This window comes from Lepidothrix coronata, unplaced genomic scaffold (genome assembly GCF_001604755.1).
Source record: "Lepidothrix coronata isolate B3197 unplaced genomic scaffold, Lepidothrix_coronata-1.0 Scaffold146, whole genome shotgun sequence".
NCBI classification, from domain to species: Eukaryota; Metazoa; Chordata; class Aves; order Passeriformes; family Pipridae; genus Lepidothrix; species Lepidothrix coronata.
In genome coordinates this window covers 595,713-615,128 of record NW_016690326.1, presented here as the reverse complement: position 1 = coordinate 615,128, position 19,416 = coordinate 595,713, and the positions used below count along the sequence as shown (strand labels likewise).

General features: G+C 47.1%; 2 protein-coding genes across 7 annotated transcripts in view; one reads left to right on the top strand and one right to left on the bottom strand.

The window, feature by feature from the left end:
* CYFIP2 (cytoplasmic FMR1 interacting protein 2) overlaps window positions 1–19,416 on the bottom strand; it is a 54,023-nt gene that overhangs the window by 21,080 nt on the left and 13,527 nt on the right. For 5 of the 6 annotated variants that reach the window (XM_017828173.1, XM_017828178.1, XM_017828175.1 and 2 more), the window contains 17 exons: window positions 19,216–19,312; window positions 18,432–18,560; window positions 17,092–17,196; window positions 14,009–14,100; window positions 10,982–11,099; window positions 10,014–10,133; window positions 9,561–9,686; window positions 8,500–8,666; window positions 8,067–8,214; window positions 7,584–7,737; window positions 6,855–7,011; window positions 6,077–6,173; window positions 5,435–5,511; window positions 4,475–4,583; window positions 4,022–4,141; window positions 3,170–3,369; window positions 2,618–2,705 (listed from right to left, as the gene is read on the bottom strand). In XM_017828173.1, coding sequence (XP_017683662.1) covers window positions 2,618–2,705; window positions 3,170–3,369; window positions 4,022–4,141; window positions 4,475–4,583; window positions 5,435–5,511; window positions 6,077–6,173; window positions 6,855–7,011; window positions 7,584–7,737; window positions 8,067–8,214; window positions 8,500–8,666; window positions 9,561–9,686; window positions 10,014–10,133; window positions 10,982–11,099; window positions 14,009–14,100; window positions 17,092–17,196; window positions 18,432–18,560; window positions 19,216–19,312 — 2,104 coding nt within the window. The remainder of the gene's footprint in view (window positions 1–2,617; window positions 2,706–3,169; window positions 3,370–4,021; window positions 4,142–4,474; window positions 4,584–5,434; window positions 5,512–6,076; window positions 6,174–6,854; window positions 7,012–7,583; window positions 7,738–8,066; window positions 8,215–8,499; window positions 8,667–9,560; window positions 9,687–10,013; window positions 10,134–10,981; window positions 11,100–14,008; window positions 14,101–17,091; window positions 17,197–18,431; window positions 18,561–19,215; window positions 19,313–19,416) is intronic. The other variant, XM_017828177.1, reaches the window with a different exon arrangement.
* On the top strand, window positions 10–2,587 carry FNDC9 (fibronectin type III domain containing 9). Its single transcript, XM_017828179.1, has 2 exons — window positions 10–114; window positions 1,098–2,587. The coding sequence occupies exon 2, from the start codon at window positions 1,105–1,107 to the stop codon at window positions 1,765–1,767; it is 663 nt and encodes a 220-aa protein (XP_017683668.1). The 5' UTR covers window positions 10–114; window positions 1,098–1,104; the 3' UTR covers window positions 1,768–2,587.

Genomic DNA, 19,416 nt, shown 5'->3' with positions numbered 1-19,416 from the left:
CAGCAGAGGCAGGAGGGAGGAGAGTGGTGGGAAGAGGGGAAGGCACTGCCTGCCAGTGGCCGCTCTGTCACCAGCACCGACGGCCACCGCGGACCCGCCGGGGAGGTGAGGGAGGTAAGTGCCTGCCCACGGCTCTGGGAGGGCTCAGCGACGGGCACATGTGCTGCTCACCTCCTCGTGTGAGAATGGACAAAGCAGCTCTTAAGATGAGCTGCTCTCTGAGTGAATTAAAGGAAAGTTAGGGATTGTTAAAGAACAGAGGAAGAAGGAAAAAAATAAACCAGCTCTATTGCGTGCAGCTGCTGCTCCGAGCGCTTGGATGGCTGGGAGAGAGAATGAATGGGGCTCAGGGAGCACTTTGGGGATCTAAAGGAGTGATGTGCTCAAGTGATTTGTGGCTGTTGCTAAACAGTAATTTGTTACTGCTGGGGGAGAGCTTTGTTCTTGTATTTCATATATTTGTATTTCTCTAAAAGCACTGATTTTAGATGTCACCAACCTACAGATGTCACATTTAAGATCCTGATATTACAGCGTGACATGCTGCAGGAACAGAAAGAGAAACTCTATTAAGCAACAAGTAAGGTACAGAAAATGCAGCAGCAACTTAAACCAGTGGATTAACCACTGGTTAATAATGAAGCTTTTTAAAAAAAGCATTTCAGTGTAAAATCAAAATATCTATTGATTGGCAGCTTCACAAGGCAAGTTGGAGCTAGTTAAATGATCACTGTATGTTAATCACATTTGAAGCATCCTTTCTATTTCATGGGAAATAAAAAAGCTAAAAAATGCTTCTGATATAGACAACCAGTTAGAGAGATTTTTTAAAAAATCTAACTAAAGTACACCCTATGCCCCAGCTGGGGTTTTTCTGTTGTTATCAAGCAGGGTGATATAGAAGGCTGGGCAACAGTAGGATTTATCTTTTGTAATTTTAGCCGTCCAAGACCTAGCATCTAACCTAAGTGAGCCAGGATAGTCCTGAATCCAATGTAAGGGCCAGTAAATGCAGTGGAAAGACTTCACTGATGTCAGTGGCTTTTGAGCCTGTACACAAATCAGGAAACTCAGCCTCTGCCTGCATCTGGTTTCAGGGGCACGATGAACATCGAAGTGCACAACATCACTTACACCAGCGCCACGGTCTCCTGGGCCATGAACAACCCCTGTCCAGAGAACTACTACCACGTCATGTACCGCCCCAACTGGAACAGCGTCTTTGCCGGATATTTACGCCAGAACTTCCACCGCGAGGAGCGAGTCCCTCACCCCCTCAGCTCCCTTGTCCTCCACCGACTCACACCATCCACCATCTACGTCCTCTGCATCACATGCAAAAACTCTTACCCCTCCAGCAACCACTGCACCACCTTCCACACTCTGGACAAAATCCCCCTGGTTTTTGGTGGCTCTAAGCACGAACCCACCACCTCCATGTGGATGGTGAGCAGCCTGCTGCTCCTCTGCTTCCTCGCTCTCCTGGCCTACGGCTGCCTGCAGTTCTGGTCTGCACGGTGCCACCAGGCTGCCAGGCTGAAGCATCCCGACACCAGCCCTGAAGAAGTGGTCGAAGGAAGCAGCTCACCAGAGGAGCCACTGAATGATGAACTGAGGGAGGAGCTTCTGGAGGTCCCCATGACCACTGTGCTGATGAGGAGCTCCAGTTTCATGAGGGAGAGTCCATATAGCTCCCCTCACTGCTTTTTTTCCTATAAAAGCAGTGATGATAAAAGGGCCATCTTGCCACAGCATGGCCTTCAATGAGAGCAAAATAAAACAAGATCCTACTTAGAGGTTTGGTTCATCCTCTCTTTCCCAGCTCTTGCCAAGAGAACTGTCTGTGTATCCAAGGCAGGTGTCTGTCCCAGGCTAGAACACAAGGCACAGACTGGTTGCAGGGAGAAACCAGTGCACAAACACTGGTTGCAGGGAGAAAGATTTTTGTCAATTGCTGAGAATTTTTAAAAAGAATCCAAGTCAGCTCTCTGGGAACAGCCAGGTTTGACGGACTGTAGTGTCATTAATTCATCTGCATCAGTAAGGTAGGTTCACTTCAGAGTCATCTATCAATGTGCACAAGAAATAAACTCCACTGGAGTAGTTTCACACTTGAGTGATCCTCCACTAGTATCACATCCCAAGCCCTCATAGTGCCTGTATAAACAATCATTGCAGCCTGAGAAAAGAGCTTTTTGTCAGTATTAAGTAGTTTATATTTGCATACTCAAGTATTTTAGTAATTCCTATTTTGAACTACAAATGAGATTCCTGAAATGGTACCTTCCTTGGGAAGGAACACTGCATTGGAGCACCAACGTGCTCACCTCTCTGTGCATTTAGATGGATGTGACTCAGTCTCAGTGCCAACACCAAGCAAGCACAGAGCTGTTTTGGCATCTCTTAACATGGGCGTGTTACGGGGAAGAATACGGGAAAGCAATAGCAACAGCACACTGAATCTGCTTCTTGCATGGCCTTTTGGTTTCAAACAACAGTGTGACCCTGCACATTTGCACCCACCATTCTGTTATTGAACTAGTTCTTGCATTTCTTTCTTCATAAATAAATATTTCCAGCATCCACCCCTTCTGGCTGCAGTGGCTCATTTACTGACCTTGGATCCATAGAGGTAATAGGGCTGAACATTGGCTGGCTTGTCCCGCTGGGGCTCCTGCGTGAATGGGATCGCTGTCCTCACAAACCTGTGGTGGGCATGGGAGATGGGAAGTGGTCAGAGCCTGGCTAACTGAGAGCAGATATGGCATGGTCTGGGATGACCTGTAGTTGCAGGCTAATTAGAATTCATCACCTGAGCTAAATGAACTGGAATGCAAACTCCTGCCCCAATCTACTGGTTGTGTAAAATATCAGTGTAACCTACCAAAGTTTCTTCTCATTTGGGGCAGGCAAGAAACCCACATCTGATCAGCTACCAGAGCTCAAACAACCCTCAGCCACTTGCAATCACTGCTGCTTGACTTTGTTACTATCATCTTCAAGGCCAACTGGAGATGGTGGGCTTCAGCTTCATTCTAAGAGTAATTGTTGCATCTCACAGGGAGTGGAAATCTCACCACAATGCACATGAATTTTATACGGCAGGTCTGACATTCTAGAAAGAAAAGCAGGGTTTCCAGGGGGCCCTTTCCTTGCTTTCCCTCCTCACCTGTTGGTGGATCCATTGTAGCAGTAGTTGGGTAGGAAGTCAAAGTTGAGCTCCCAGAAGACGTGGAGGGTGATGCGCCCATAGGGCGCGGAGACGTTGTGATTGGCCTCCCGGAACATGGCATCGAAGCTGTCCAAGGTCATGTGCTTGCACAGCAACCTGTGAGTCAGGCGATTTATCTCCAAGAGCCACTCCAGCTCCTGCAGCACATAAAGCAGCAGCAAATGCAACATATTACCAAGATGACAACAGAAGCAGCTGATATAATTGCCAGGGGAATGGTTTTATATCCACACACACACACAGAACTAAAGATATCAATTTAATTCAGTGGCCAAGGCCAATTGCACTTCTACTCAAGGGGGTCTTGGTCCCATATCTTGTGAATCTACAGGAAGCAAAATTAATTTGTTCCCCACTGAGCACTGGCTGGTTTTCACCCCAGAATCCTCCAAAGGTGGAAACATAATTTTACACTACTTGACTCTGATGCTCCTGTAACATATCAAAGACAGCAAATCCTTTACACACACAAACAGTGTCACAGCCACCTTCATCCAATGGGGAATTAAAGTCAAGATTTCCTTCACTCAGGTTACAGGCCTCTCTTATAGCTCTGCAAAGTCTAACTGCTGACTGTCACCTTATGATTTATGCAGATACTTAATAGTCTGATAATAATGCAATTAAAGCTGCATAAATAGAAACAGTAGAGTCTCAGCAGCATAAAGGAGGATACATGGCTGCCTGAAACCTACTGTAGGGAGACTCAAAGCAGAAGACAGTTGACTGTGTATCCATGGCAGTGTATTATTCTCTCTGTTCATACTCGCAGTCAATAACAGTTCTTACCACTATGGATGTCAGGTCCTCGCTCTCAAAGCGGCTAATGGCCTGGTCTAACGATTTGTACATTGCTGCCGAGATGCGCTGGGTAATGAGCCTGTTCAGGTCAATTGATCTACCCAGCAACTGGGAAAAGAAGAGATTTGCATATTACATACAGAAGGGGAAAAGGTATTCTATTTCTTTTTTAACAGACAGAGCTTAAAACCAAACATCCAAGCCTGCTAAAATGTGAAAATGGCGATGTAAAGTCAACTTAAGAGGGAAGGAGGGAAATGTGGAGCACAACTTGTTTTCCCCTCAGGCCCCAAGCCTTGAGTGTGGTGTGTCAGAAACAGGGTCCCACCCTTCTCATTCCAGAACCAATCTCAATTGAGCCCAGCACCAGGATGCCCACTGTCACCAAATGGATAATAGACCAGGAGTGATGGGTACTGGAGTCTATTGCTTGCACTGTACCTGGACGTGCCTCTGCTTGAGCAGCGTTTCGTAGCGGTTGGATGGTGGGTACGGGATGATCACCCCGTAATTCTTGCATTCAGCCCGGAAACGTTTGTCCAATAAAACACTGAAAAACAGAAGCAGTGTCAGGAAAATAGAAACATACACTATCAGCTTCTCTGTGGATCTTTCCAGATTCGTTTTTGCCCTTTTAATCTTGGCTCTGAATGCCAAGAAATTTCCACACGTTAATACCTCTGCTTACACCCCTAAATCACAGAGCAGCAGGTGTTATCTGGGGACTGCCATGCTTCTGTTTTATGGCTAAAACCTTCAAAAAGATAAAAAAATATGCTGAAAGATATCACTAGTGCCAGGTTCAGGGGCGGTCCCCAGTCTGCTGTGGGAACATTTGGTTGGTGATGGTGATTGCTCTCCTTCTCTAAGGCTAAATGTGACCTAGAGACAAAACTCCTTGCAAAGTTACACAGCAGACTTGGTTCACCTTTGGGGCCATGAGAAGAAGTTTAGAGTTCATCCATGTTCTTTAAATTGCTAAGAAGGAAATGTCACAAAGGTTCTATCTCCCCACGAGGGAGAACAAGTCCTGCTGCTTTACTAGGGTGAGGACAAATGCATATTCCTGCTTTGTAGAGATGGGAGGCTTCCACTCCTCTGCCTGGTACACAAACAGAAGTCAAGTAAGGACATGTTGTCTCCATTTGCCTTTCTGCTGCTCTCACAAACTGTACTCAGAATGCCAATTGTTATGTTTTCACTTTTAACTGTGTCTCCTTGCCACTGTTAATTCATTTTTCCCATTTACTGGTCTGACGTGGACAGCCAGCTCCGTGGGACAGGGATGATCTATGTTATTGTCTACTTGCGGCGGCTGCTCCCTGAGGGGAACCTTTTGGTTTAACAGCAATTTGGATGCAGCAATATCATCAGTCACCATCAGCAGTCAGGTTCTCCTACCTGCCAGCCATTGCTTTATAATAGGCAAAGATCTGATCTGCCAGCTTGTACACAAATTGATCAAAGCACAAATTCACCTGGGGGAGAAAAAAAACAAGACTTGGTGAGGGTGTCACCAGCACAGAGCAGCTCCTTCCTATGCATGCTAGATCAACACAACCCAACACAGATCTCTCATTTAAGACAAGCATGTATTGAAGGTCACACTACCTAAAAAACACAGTTCTCACATGCTAAAGGTAAGCAGAGAATTGCAGTTACATTTTCCATCTTACAGTTTCTTCATGTTCTTACAGGTCCTGGTCTCCTACCCTCCATCATCCTTCCCTCTCAGGGAATTTCTCATTTTCCTCTGATGTTTCATAACCCTCTGCACATCAGACAGACTCTTCCATGTCCCCAGTGTTTGACTGCCTTTGGCTTCCATGGTCCCCCATGGGTACAGCTAAGTTGAAACCCTTAATCAGGAGAGTCTGTAAGGTCTCTGGAAATGCTGATCTTTTGAAAACTTCTCAGTCTGACAGGATATTTTTTTCGGAAGGTGCCTATAATGAATTCACTGAACTGCTGGGTGGGGCTGCCAAGCAGGGCAATATGACCCCAGTGAGCTCTTTCTATACAATAAAGATGAAGAGAACTTACTTCAGCTTCAATTTCATCGTATAGGAACTGCTTTTTGAACTTGGTCAAAGCATAGTATGCGCTGTCATTATAGAGGTCCAAGGGGTACAGCACATACCTGAGGGGAAGAAGACAGACCACGTCTTAAATTAACTTTGGAGCATATCAGCATAAATGGCAGGCAGTGCATGCTCCCTGCTCAGTGCAAAAAATGCTTTTTCCCTGACTTCATGCCTATCACTGCCATTCCTGCCAGCCCCTCAAATAGTCCCTCTCACTCCTTGGGTCCTGCAGGAAGTAGCTACAACAGACCTGGGTTTGAGCTGTGACTTGTTCAATCAACACTTGCTTCTTTCCGACCCTTAAAAAGGCTTTCGTCCTGCTCTCACTACACAAAATGCTCTGACAATGGCCATACAACAGAAAACCAACCAGGAAGACATAATGAACATAATTACACTTGCATAACATCAATGCCTCTCCTTATTTATTATGCATTAAAAAAAAAAAGTGTGTTTTAGGTGGCTTAGCCTGGGCCCACCCCCCTTTGGTCACACACACTGTCTGACTGTGCAGGTGACAGTACCACCACATCGTGCCCACATCCCAACAGAGCAGTTGCCAGCTGTTTATGACACATAAATAAGTGCCAGTGCCAGGAAGCTGCTCCTGTGTGTCTGCTAACGAGGTGTTCACACAGTACCATTCACGTGACAGCAAGTCAAGAAACATCTACTTCTGAAACAAAATCCCAAGCCCCAGCATGTGCACAGCCCCAACACGGCCCATCAGCTCTTACTCCATCATGGAGGGTTCTTTGGTTTCCAGAATATGGTCTGTGAGGATCCAGGGCATGGACATTTCGATGGGGAACTGGATGCGTCGGCCCATGGTCAGCTCCAAGAAGAATTCCCGGAACCAGAGCTGGGACAGGTCGCAGCACTGCTGCAGTGCTTCTGAAATGCAGAGGAGATCCCCCCGTGGGAGGGCACCCACGTTACCCCCATGGGGACAGCAGTGAGGACATTGCACAGGAGGCAGCTGCTGCAGCCTCAGACTGGACTGGTTTTGGGTGGGAAACATTTTTCTAGGATGTCTCCTTTTAAATGCAGACCATGTCTATGCTGTCTGAGCACTTTGTAATGGAAGAAGAAAGAAGGGATCATCCCTTTTGCCCCAGAGCTTCAGGGGGAACACTTCAATGGCTCAGAGTTACTCTCATTCTGAAAATCTCTGAAATCTTCCAATTTCTTCTGTGCCCAGGGGCTCAGAAGCTTGTCTGGGACAGAAAGAAAAGTCCAGTCCTAGAAAATACACTACTATATGTGGCTGTTTGCTGTTGCTGACTCAGTCCTGTTCACACAATGATTACTTCATAGAAACATGCCTGAATCAGGCAGAAAGTAGGATATTTGGGAAAAAACAAGGAAAATCTTCTGCATAGGTCAATGAGGACCAAAGCTGATCTACCTGTGCCTTTCTGAGCATGAAAGAATTGAATTCAAGCCTCCCCCTGCCATAATCTCACCACTGATGTTGAGAAGGTGGGTGAAGAAGAAGGACTGCTTATGGAACTCCTCAATGGCCAAGACTATCGGCCCATCCAAGCTGCTCCTCAGGGTCTTCTTCGAGCCACTCTTGTCTGCTATCAGGGACTCCAGCATGGTCCTCACCATGTAAAGCTTTGGAAGAAGGTGGATATGCAGTTACTACTCTCCATGAGACACCACCACACAAAGCTGTGGAGTTCTGGAACAAAAAATGCTTCTCCCAGGTGGTGACCACTCTCTGCACCCATAAGCAACTACCCACCAGAGCTAGATAAAATTACAGCCCTAAAAAGGGAAGCTTTGGGAACTATACAACAAATTAGGCACCAAAGCCACATTTAATGCAATACTATGAAGACTGTGGAAAAGACATGGAAACTGCTGCTAATCCACAGGGTGGAATGACTCTTACATGGCTGTAAGACCATTAATTCCCTACACAGATTCAGACATTTACATACCTGTGTGCTTGATGGTCCAACTGCTCGTCGTGGGACTTTAATATCAAATCCACCTTTAGGATCCTTCTCACCTCTCAGGCAAGGATCATTTGGAGGCTCTCGACCTCCCTCCCAGTCACAGATCGTCTTCCGAATTGCCTGAAGGACACTGGAGTGGGTGGGAGAGGGAAAGTAGTGCTTAAGCTTGATTTTACTTCAAGATGAAAATATTCACTGCTGTGCACACATGGGAGCTAAAGTATCTGAGGTGGGGACATACACAGTTGTTATTGGTGGAGTCATGCCCAAGAGTCACCTCGGGAGGAGCTGCTGGCCCAGGAATGTTGGCTGGTTGTTTACTGCGGAGTGCACGCAGGGCCACAGGCTTACACAGTATAAATGTGTTCCATAAATAAACACACGGGCTTTGCATTGCATTCAGGGACGGACTGACCTGATCAGGACGTTCTTCTTCTTCCTGACGGCCTGGCGGAGCGGCTCCCGCAGGGTCACCTGGGCGAAGTCCTGCAGGGCCGCGTAGATGGTGTTGCGGATGGCCTGGTTAAAGACACTCTCCATCCGGCCCATCAGCACCTGCAGACCTTTGATCATGGCAATTACCTGAAGCAAAAATTAAAACCAGAGGTATCTGATGTTTTCCCGTTGCGTGAAGAGGTCCATAAATCCAACACTAGGGGAATTAGGGGCTGAACTAATTCTACTCAAGTTACATAGGTCCAGTGATTAGGCAGCTAATTTTTTGGTGTTAGCTGCTTTACAGATCACAACAAGCTGAGGACAGGATTTACACCATCAGTTTCTTCCAAATGACCCCTGTCCCCGGGCAGGCTTTGTTTCCACTCCTGATCTCTTGCTATCTTTAATAAAACACAATCCCAAGAAACTGCACACGCTCCACATGTGGGTGCAGCTTGCACAGACCTGCATTCACACTAGGGCACAGACTTCCTTGTCCAAGAGTAGAGAGGAGCAAGCCACAAAAGCTAAGGCAACATTCAAACCACCTTGGGCTGTGTAAGGCAAGATGAAGGTGAGTGCCTCCCATAGCCAGGCTCAGAGGACTATTTGCACCATCTACAGAGAGCTGGACCAAGAGCTGATGGGTCCTGGGGACTGGCTGAGGATCTCGTGTTTGCACAGCTCCTGAACATAGCTGCTGATCTTGCTCTGCAAGCCCACTGCATTGGGTTTGTGTGGCATGTTTTTGATAGCAGGGGACTACAGGGGTGGCTTCCGTGAGGAGCTGCTGGAAGCTTCCCCCATGTCCAATAGAACCAATGTCAGCCGGTGCCAAGACAGACCCGCTGCAGGCCAAGGGCAAATTAAGGGCCAAATTAAAGGATGTGGGAACCCTTAATCCTTTAACATGGGCCATAGGGATGAGGAACTGGCAGAGTACAGTAAGATACCCTTCCATCCTCTTCCCCTGGCCTGAGGAACATGCACAGGAAACCAGCAGTGGCTGGCTCTGAGTCTCGTGCAGTTGGCACTTACCTCCACAAAGGCAAACTTCTCTTCACTGGTATAGTTGTACCGGGTGGCTCTCTCATACTCTTCAGCTGTTCCTGGGCAATCCTTGTTACAGAATTTATCTGTGGGATGAACCAGCTTCCAAGAGTACTAGAAGATGGAAAGAGACAATGTCAACATTGCAATGAGAGAGAAGCTGGGCTGGAAAGACTCAAGAGGGCCTGTGTCCTCTTGAGGAGATCACACAGGAAATCACTCCCTAGACATCACTACAGCTTTCAGGTCCAGGGTAAGATGACCAAGCTCTTTCTCCATTTGATACTCGGGGTGTTCAGGGTCATTAGCTGCCTGATCTCAGCGTGTCTGTTAATGGCTTAGTTAGGTGGCATGAAAGCAAGCTCACCTTCCCACAGTCTGTTACATGCCATGTTAAAACATCCACGCTCACCTGGGAAGAGGAGGACATTACACACTCACCACTTCCATGACATGGGCACTCCACTTGGACAGCAACTGCAGTCCCCGTAGAGCGAGATCAAAGAGCTCCCTGTACTCTTCATCCGATTTCTGGCTGTCCAGTCCTGAGCCAGTGACCACCTGCAGGACATCACATCACCTCAGGGTTAGACTCAGCAACTTGCTGCAGGGGCCTCACTCAGCCAACAGATCCCAACTGAAATTAATTCCCTGTGACCTTACAATCAGGCTAAAATTGAGTAGGGCATATACTGTCCCTCAGGAAAAGGGGTATAACTTGGCAAGACTCTATTCACCCAGGCAGAATCTATTTCCTGTAGAGAAATGAGTCTGACCTGTAACCTCAGAGCAAATAACTTACTCTTCTTATTCCACTTTTCCACTCCTTTTAGATGGTCTAATACTACTGAAATCCTTGAGAGTCCTTTACTGATTAAAAGTTCAAATAAGCACTTACAAATGCCAAAAAGGAGAAGGCTCAGTATACTACGATTGATTAAACAAACACAGATTAATGAGGATCACACATTTGCAAAAAAACAGTCCCAGTGGCATCAGAGAGAGCACTGGCACTCAGTAATGAAAAGAACAGAGATGCCCTTGTGAACTTTCCTCAAAGCCCTGCCTGAGAGCTCTATGTAATAGAAAAGCCCTATTTGCAAATCATTGGTGTTCTGACATCTGGCTGATAATAAACATTTAATTGCCAATTTTTTTCTGCTTATTATAATGAATCTGTGGTCAAGGAGCAGAAGCTGTTGCAAGAGGTCTTCTACTGCACATGATTTTGCACCTACAAGAGCCTTTCATAACTTGCTTTTTTATTGCTGGATGGAGAAGTGGTTTGTTCCATCCACCTCCTTCGTCCCTCTCACTGTGCCAGACCATACTCCTGCTACATTGTTCTCTCCCATCCCCGTCCACCTAAGGAGCCTGATTACAGTGGCTACACCCTGTGAGTGACTGACCTCGCTGTTGCTGTAGCGAGCGAGCTCCGAGATGAAGCGGATGTGGTCATCTCGGATCTGCACCATCTGCTCACAGATGTTGTACTGGGGGCTTATGCTGCTCTGAGTGCACGTCCACCTGGGGAAAAAAGCAAGGGTGTCAAGGACAGGGCACAGGGCTGCACTCAGACACCCCAGGGACAGCTGCTCTCTTCACTTCAACATGCTCCAGACATGCCACCTTCAGGGCAAATGTCAGCCTCTGTTGTCTCTCATGGCCCCTGGTGTGTGTGGTCTTCCAGAGGTGGTCTGATGGGGATACTTGCCTCACCTTTCAACCTGAATATCTCTGCTCCATCCACCCTGAAGACTGCTGTCAAGGTTGGGCTCATCTACCCCCAAGAGCAGAGATGGCTATTTCCCAGACCATCACTGGACAAGCTTTCGGGGAAGGATGAAATTCAAAGACTTGGCATCATTTTCATCCTTTCTGCTAAACCTAAGGATAATCATCCCTTTAGAGATCATCCCTCCAGCTCTGGGTTATGCTGCCTTCTCCTGCAAGGAAAAACTCTGCAAGGGGCCAGCACAGGAATAGCTCTCCCATTTTATGTTTTTTGTTCTGGCTCATGCTACAAGCTCAGTGAACAACTTTGAGTATAAATGACAAGCAGAATATGATTAACTGAACTAGATTTTCATTTGCATTGAGCTACAGGTACCATGTAACAGTGTAATGACATCCTAAAAGAAGGTAGCACTCCTCTTGCAAAGGCACAGTCATATGAAGGAATGGTACAAACCAAGTCTATTAATTTAGCATCTTTTTCCCTGTAAGGTATTAGCCCCAGACACAGAACCAGAACGGCTCCACCAAAATGGTTTGTGCAAGCAAATGTCTGTCAGCAAGATTCTCATGTCTTACTCTGTCAATACAATGTAAAAGTTCAGATTATGCTTTTTTCCCCCCTAAATAATTGCCCATCTTATGACAGATAGTCATGTTCTCCAATCTAGACTGGCCATACCAAAGGAAGGTGAGAAACCTGCCTCTGATATGGACATAGACATGAAGACATATCCCTACAGGTAACTGCACTTGTTGACAGAATTTGTGGTGGTAGAAGGTCCTGGAGGTGCTGGGCCACGTCATCCCTGGTGAAATCCATCCTCCCACAGCCCCATCGTTCGACTCTTACCCGTTTCCATGTCCTGTGCTCCCCACCGGACAATCGGCAGGTTAGCAGGAATGGCCAGGGCTGCACCAGCCCTCCCTGCCACACACAACCTAGTCCACAGTGCAGAGACAAAGCGCCATGCAGGAAAAACACCAATTAATTCCACTTTCATGGAGACAAGGAGGGAAAGAAAGTGACAAAAACAATATTAGTAAGAAATGGGGATTATATGGAACCACCTTGGCAGAATTAGTGTTGGGAGTCCCATGCAATTTGCTGGGAAAGTGAGTGAGGAAGAAACACTGGTTAGTAAGGTACGGCACACAGACCTGGTAAGACAGATTTCAAGACAGACATTAAAATCGTGAACAGGTAAACAGCCCGCGAGCTACCTTGGTTTTGAGATGAGAAAATGAGGAATGCTGCTGACACATGTTTCGTTGAAATGTGCTTTCTGAATGATTTGAGATAAAAAGTTGCAAAATTTTTAACGATTTTTCTCTTCTGAATTTTAAAAAATATTCTTTAAATTTACGTTATGCGGAATAATTTTTTTTGTCTTTTTTTTTTTTTTTTCAATTTGAATTGAAAACCTTTTGTTCAGGACGTTTTGCCATGTTATTTTCAAATCTCTCCTGAACAATTAATCGGCACTTTTCAACCTGCCTTTGTGGGGGCAAGGGAGGGCTGCTCCTGGTGGGCAGAGAAGCCAGACCCTCCGGGGTGGAAGGGGACAAGCAAACAGAAGCGATGAGACTGCAGGTTAGTTCCTGTCCTGCTGAAGAGACAGTCCAGCCTCACTGTTTCTCACAGACACCGGAGAAATCTGACTTCCATGCAATACAGTCCCATGAAAGGCCACAGCCGGATGAAAGCCAGGCTGCCACGAGCCACTACAGCCAGACACAGCTCAGACGGGCTTTGCTTATGTGCAGTTGCAACTCCCATTCCAAGGATATCCAAACCTAACACCGATTCTTCTAGCAATACCTCAGCGTGATGCAAAGCTACAAAGACAAGTGGAGCCTTGCACATGCCTGGTGTGACTGAAACAACGTCTGTGAATTCATCTGACAGGAGCAGCAAACTGCCTGTGAGCCCAGGCTGGGAAGCAGTGCTTTACACTGCCATGCTACTCCTGAGCTCTCCACAGACTCCATTTCTGCCCTTCTTGCACAATATTTGGAATCACAGAATCACTTAGGTTGGAAAAGACCTCTAAGATCATCGAGTCCAACCTTTCACTGATCGCCACCTGTCAACTAAACCACAGCACTAAGTGCCACGTCCAGTTGTTTCCAGTTCATCTGAGCCCCTCGGCTCAATCCTCATTCCTGCTGTCCTTCTTCATGAAACCTGCCTGAGCTAGAGGAGACGCCCTGGCTACTGCAGAGATCCACTGCTGTGTTCATGCTCTGGAGGATTTTGTCCGTGAGATGCAAAATGTGGATTAAAATCTCTCCAGAGCAGGGACACGCTGCTCGCACTCACACACCTCACAAGCACTCAGCACTGCCCCGATCCGTGCACCAGATGCCTTTCCTTCCTCCTGCCTCACTAGTGGCCACCCAGCTCCCTCCCAGCCCTCTCCAGTGGGCACAGAGGTACAGGCATGCCCGCTCCCCTGCCTGCTCCCAGGGGGATGGTTACACATGGGTTCGGAGCTGGCTGCACACACAAGCACTCAGGGCTGGTGAGGACATCTTCCCATGCAGGGACAGGGACACACGAGCACACAGAGCTGGCACTCACACCTCACAGGGACACACACGGGTACCCGTGCACAGACCTCACGCACACCACAGAGCTGCAGCTCCCACGGCTCTCAGGACACACACAGAAGCCGAGAGACATTATGGCAGGCACTCACTTGGATTTGTTCTCCTCATAGTGAGCACTGGTCTTAATGTATCTGGCCAGTTCTATCTGCATATCGCCGAATAAAGGAACCACCTGCAGCTGCTGGAAAAGAAAACAAAAGATGGTTGAAACATGGCAGAGAGAGCGAGCCTGGCCCCAGCGCAACACAAGGGACTATGGAAAGGCATCCTGCATCTCCAAAGCTTTGGAAAGTGTCTAAGTGTCAGGCTGTTTAAAGCAAGGTGCAAACCTGGGCCCAGGGTCATTTCCCACCTAGTAAGAGACTGAAAACGATCACAAGGCTTTCTCTGTGAGGAAAACCATTCCCTGTGAGTGCTCTGGAGCCCTGGGCTCGCTGATACCAGGCTGGTAATGGCCAGAACAGTTCAGTGCTGTAACCAGACAGAGGATAGGCTCTTCTTACAACAAAAAGAGAGAAGCACATTCCTGAGCAGAGCTTATTGTCTCCCAGCATAATCCTCCAAGAGAAGAGAGGGATGAAAAGCCAGCACATTGTATTTTGGACACCCATGGATGTGGCAACTTTGCCCAGGCACTCAGAATGTACTTTAGCACTGTGGATGCTTGTGATGTGTCTTGAAACTTCTCCATAAAGAGAAAGACACAGGCAGTATAACATGGCTTTACTTGCCCTTTACATCTCAGGAGGATTTGGACGGGAAATAAATTCAAAGCGCACTGAACGTACCTCAAGCTCAAACAGGTCCCTGCTTCACTAAGCTTTCAGCTGCAAACAAAATTCAAACAACAGCTACCAACATTTCATCAATAAAATATGAAGCTTCGACTTCACCCAGCTAGAAAAGCCTTGCCCCAAAATTCAGGAAAGATGATGGCAAATTCCCTGTCCTATTATCACACGGTTCTCTTCTCAGGGTGAGTTGTGTGGAGGGTGTGTAATGCTGCCATCAGGAATTCCCAGTAGCACTTCCATAAAAGGTTTAAATGAAGGGGTAGTTCATTTTCACTACTCAAATTCCTGGTCAATCCACTAGAAATTTAATCAGAAGGCAATAAGCAGATGTAGTAAGAGGAGTAGTTGGTCTTTCCTTATTGAGATCTGATAGTCTGGAGTGGTACTTAACTGATTAGGTGAGACCACAGCAGATGCTGGAGAAGTGCAAATGGAAAAAAAAGCTATAAAGGAGAAAGTTATTCCATGCAATGGAAAATATTTTACCTGGTTCTCTGATGGCCCACAGCATTTTGCAACAAAGAGCAAATCTGTTTGAATGCACCAAGATGACCAAACTCTACAGATTACACTGAAGGCTTGATTTAAACTGAGATTTAGTTGAATTAGCAAAGCTGACCTAGGGAAAACCCTGAAGACTCTGAGGAAAGGCATGATAAATCACCTCTGCAGAGCTGCAGTCCTCAGCAGTCTGCCCAGTGACTGGAGGGTATTTGACCACCTCATTACTGCCCCATCCATGAGGTTATGGTGTTTGTGGCCCCTTGCTCTCAGGGCTGTCTCCAGGAGATGGTGCAAATTGGGGTCAATAGGTCCCCACTTGCTCAGGGCAAGGATGCAGCAGCTGGCACACAAACCTTTCATGAAACCAGGTACCTGGGCTCACCTGTTCCCTCCCCTGCACAGACCCAGCACACCATCTATAAACAACCTCCGGGCAATAAGCAGGGAAGCATCCTCTATCCAACACCACAACCAATCCCTTCTTTCAGATTCCTCATCTGATCTTTGGGTAAAGCAGGAGAGAGAATCCACTGTGCTGAAAGACTGATGGGGAAGGAGCACTCTGTGCCCTCCCCAAATTATCATCTTCTCATTTTCCCTGATGTGGAGCAAATGCTGGTAAGAGAAAATAATCTTTCCATCTCAGGAGAAAGATTAATACAGTGAAGGCAAAAGGACTCTGGAAGGACTGCTCAAAGAAAACTAATTGCTCTGTCTGGGAAATTATTCTGCTGTTCTCCTGCTGGACCGTTATTCTTTGCTGCCAACACATTCTTCCCTTGCCAGATGCCACTGTGCCTCCTAGAGCTCACCTGCCCCAAACCCAAAATGCCTCCTGGATCCACCCTGTGTGCAGAAGCACTGGAAAAGAGGCATCACTTTCCCTGGGGTGCTGTGCAGGCTCTCAGCCCCAATCTCTGTCATGGGTGGCCAGGGGCTTACACACACCAGATTTTGGCAGGTAGCCACAGGGTTATCCCAAACCTTTCTTGTGCTGAGTGGCCCCAGGGCAATGCAGCCTGGCCTCCAGCTGCAGACCAGCCCATGAGTGGACTCAGTCTCACATGTGCTTTGGCAGAGGCAGGTTGTGTGACTGCTTCCCACCCTGCCACTGGGAGCATCCGGTTTTCATGAGCCCTTCCCCAAAACCCACTTCTCAGATAAGACAAAAATGGTTCATCAAACCACTGGGTGACCCTTCTGAGGATCAAACTGAGCACCTCCAAGTCCCAGCTGACACAAGCTCCCCAAAAAGCTTTTTCTGTTCTACAGTGAGAACTTTTTATACATGAAATAAAACTGCCAGATCACACGTTGGTTCGTCAGCTGTGTTCTCTGTCCCTCAGCTCAGCAGTGTGCAGAGGGAAAGAGAAGCACAACCATCACCTGCACAGACCTCACCAAACCAGCCAGGTTTGCTGGTGGCCTGAAATCACAGAGACTGCAAACCTGCCTCAGAAATGTGCAGAGAGATAGAAGTGATGTCGGTCTGGCACATCCTTCCCTCACCCACCAAACAGCCCCCACACCCTCCCCCTCCTCAGTCCCTTGGCAGGAAGCAGGCAGAGCTTCAGCAGCAGCTCCTCAGCTCCAGCACCAGGGGAGCAGAGCCAGCTCCAGGCACTGCTCACCCATCCACGGCCTTGCTGGCACTGAGGGCTGGCATGGCCCATGCTGCAACTCTGTGTCCATGGCTGGTCACAGCAATTCCATTCCTCAGACTTTGGTCCAGATAATTCCTTAACCCTTTGGGGGTTTTTGGACCTGTAAATGATTCCTGTGGTTTATTTTTTGCTGGCAGCATGTGCAGTGGTACAGGTCGCTAATCCATTGGTCTGCAATAACCTCCAGCCTCACCCAGACAGGTCACTGACCTTGAAGAATTTGTCTATTTTGCTAAGGTTGATTCTCTTCTTGGCATCCAACTTGTAAATGTTGCTGACATTCCCATCCATGAGATACAGGCCAAACCCCATCACCTGGAGAAGATGGAAAGGCAAGGTTTCATTAGCATGAAGTCAGCAGCACAAGTCAAAGACAGTTTTCCACCACTTGGCATGAGGAAAGACCATTTCAGGCTCCTGTGCCACCTGACACTCCTGAGGAGACTGTCTAAAACATGCACATATCTTCAAGGATGCACATGGTAGGCTGAGGACAAAAAATAAATTGCTTCTGTTTTCTGTGCGAAAACATGGTGCTTCCTTTGGCAATTTGTTCCTTCTCTCTCCCACATAACAACAGCCCAGAAATCTTCTCCACCCAAAGCCAAACATTTACACTCAGAGAAAAATATAAACATTTAAAATACTCTCCTGGATTGATTTTTTTCCCCCCATTAATTCAGTAAAAATCATTACAGATAGTCAAACTACCCACATTATCCTTCAAAGAACCTGAGCTGACTCACACCATGGTAATGAAGTTTTTATGGTAATAGTGACTGCAATCATTGCCAAAAACTGACTGACAGCAAGGACAAATACACCAAACAAGCACATACTTTGGCATCTTCATCTTGAGGGCTCTTTACAGTCAGGAAAACAAACCTGGAAGGACCTGCCTTCTGCAGGGAATGGGCACCAAGAAGAAAATTCTGGGTTACAAAGTTGGTGGTAATGTTAGAATGTCCTTTACAGTTACCCAGGTCAGGCCCATGATCCTGCACATCCATGTACAACAGAAAAACCTTGGGAAGGATTGTGGGAAAACAAGAGAGATGGAGATGGGGAAGAGCAGAGGAAAAGGAAAGAGGAAGGAATTTTTATATGGGAATATGGGAAAAGACCAGAAAGGACAGCAGAGAAATGGTGGGAGAAGGTTCAAGTTACAGGAGTAACAGAAGCAGCCCATGGCACTGCCCAGCAGAGACGTCACTTTGGAGCACGGGGGTGGAACATCTCTGACCCATGGCCCCAACCAGTCTGTTCAGCTACAAAGAGGTGAAATGGGAGGACTGAGGTATCACAGAAAAGACAAAGTAACAGGAATCAGAAAGGAATCAGAAAGAGGAGGAAGCAAAGCAGTTCTGCTGCTGCCCACGGAGCAACTTGTGTGACCAGAGAACACTGGCTCTGCAGAGGAGGGATGCATGTAAACCCAAAGGAGCAAAAAATTAAGAAATTGAAAAGAAACATTGTCCTGAATTTCACTTTACTAAAACAACAGTAAAACCATGAAAGTACTCAGCCTCACAAGCATGGTTAAACCTTACCTTCAAGAGCATGTGCTTTTCACTTGGAGTAAGATACATCTTGTTTTCATAATAATCCACACAGATGTTGACAATATCAGCCAGCAATTCCTCATAGCCAGGGATAACCTCTAGTTGTTGGTGCAGACACTGAAACATCAACAGAAGCCACATTAGTGGCATGGGCTGAAGAAAAGCAGCAACCAGGGAGGAAACATATTTGAAGGATTAAAAGTAGAATGATAAACCTCTTCTATATGCTTTTCTTAAGTTACTGGCAGAAGACTGACTTCATAGTACCACCCAGAAGGAATAACCTTCCTCTGCAGGACAGCTCTCCCCTTCAGACTGATCACAACAGCCAAACATCACACAGTGAGATGCAAAGGAAGGTGACTCAGAAGCAACTTTCTGACTCTCCTGTTTCTGTACAATATTGTACCTAATTAGCAGAAACTATAGGGCCTGTGAAGTGTGGAGGCCATGGGGTCTGAGCTGAAGTCCCCATGCAGCCACAAGGGATGGATTTTCTGGAGTTCTGGCAGAACCTCCTCCTCCCCCTCTTCTTACATCTTTCAGACCTTCATCTTTGTCTTGACATAGAGACCATCAAAGCCACCCAAGATGATGCATGAGAAGGAGATATTGCTAGAATTACACAGCCTGACCAAAATACCATTAAAGTCAGTGGCAGTGACTCAACAGCTACTGTGACAGTCTGGTCTGAAGTGCTGTCAGCCTCGACGAGATCATTCCTTTTCTCTACTCACAGAAAGGTTCAGCAGTTCAGAGAAAAGGGACCTGCCTGTGTGATGCGGTTGTGGTTTGCCAGGAACATGGAGAGGTTCTGAGACTCCTGGATGGACTGGGGGTCTGCCATCTTCCGCAGAAACTGGGCAGCTCTGGAAGGGGAGAAATCCAACATCAGCAAGGATCACTCAGCCAGCGTGAGACTGTCACCACCCACCTCCCCTGTCTGAGCTGCAGCCTCAAACCCCACTGCAGC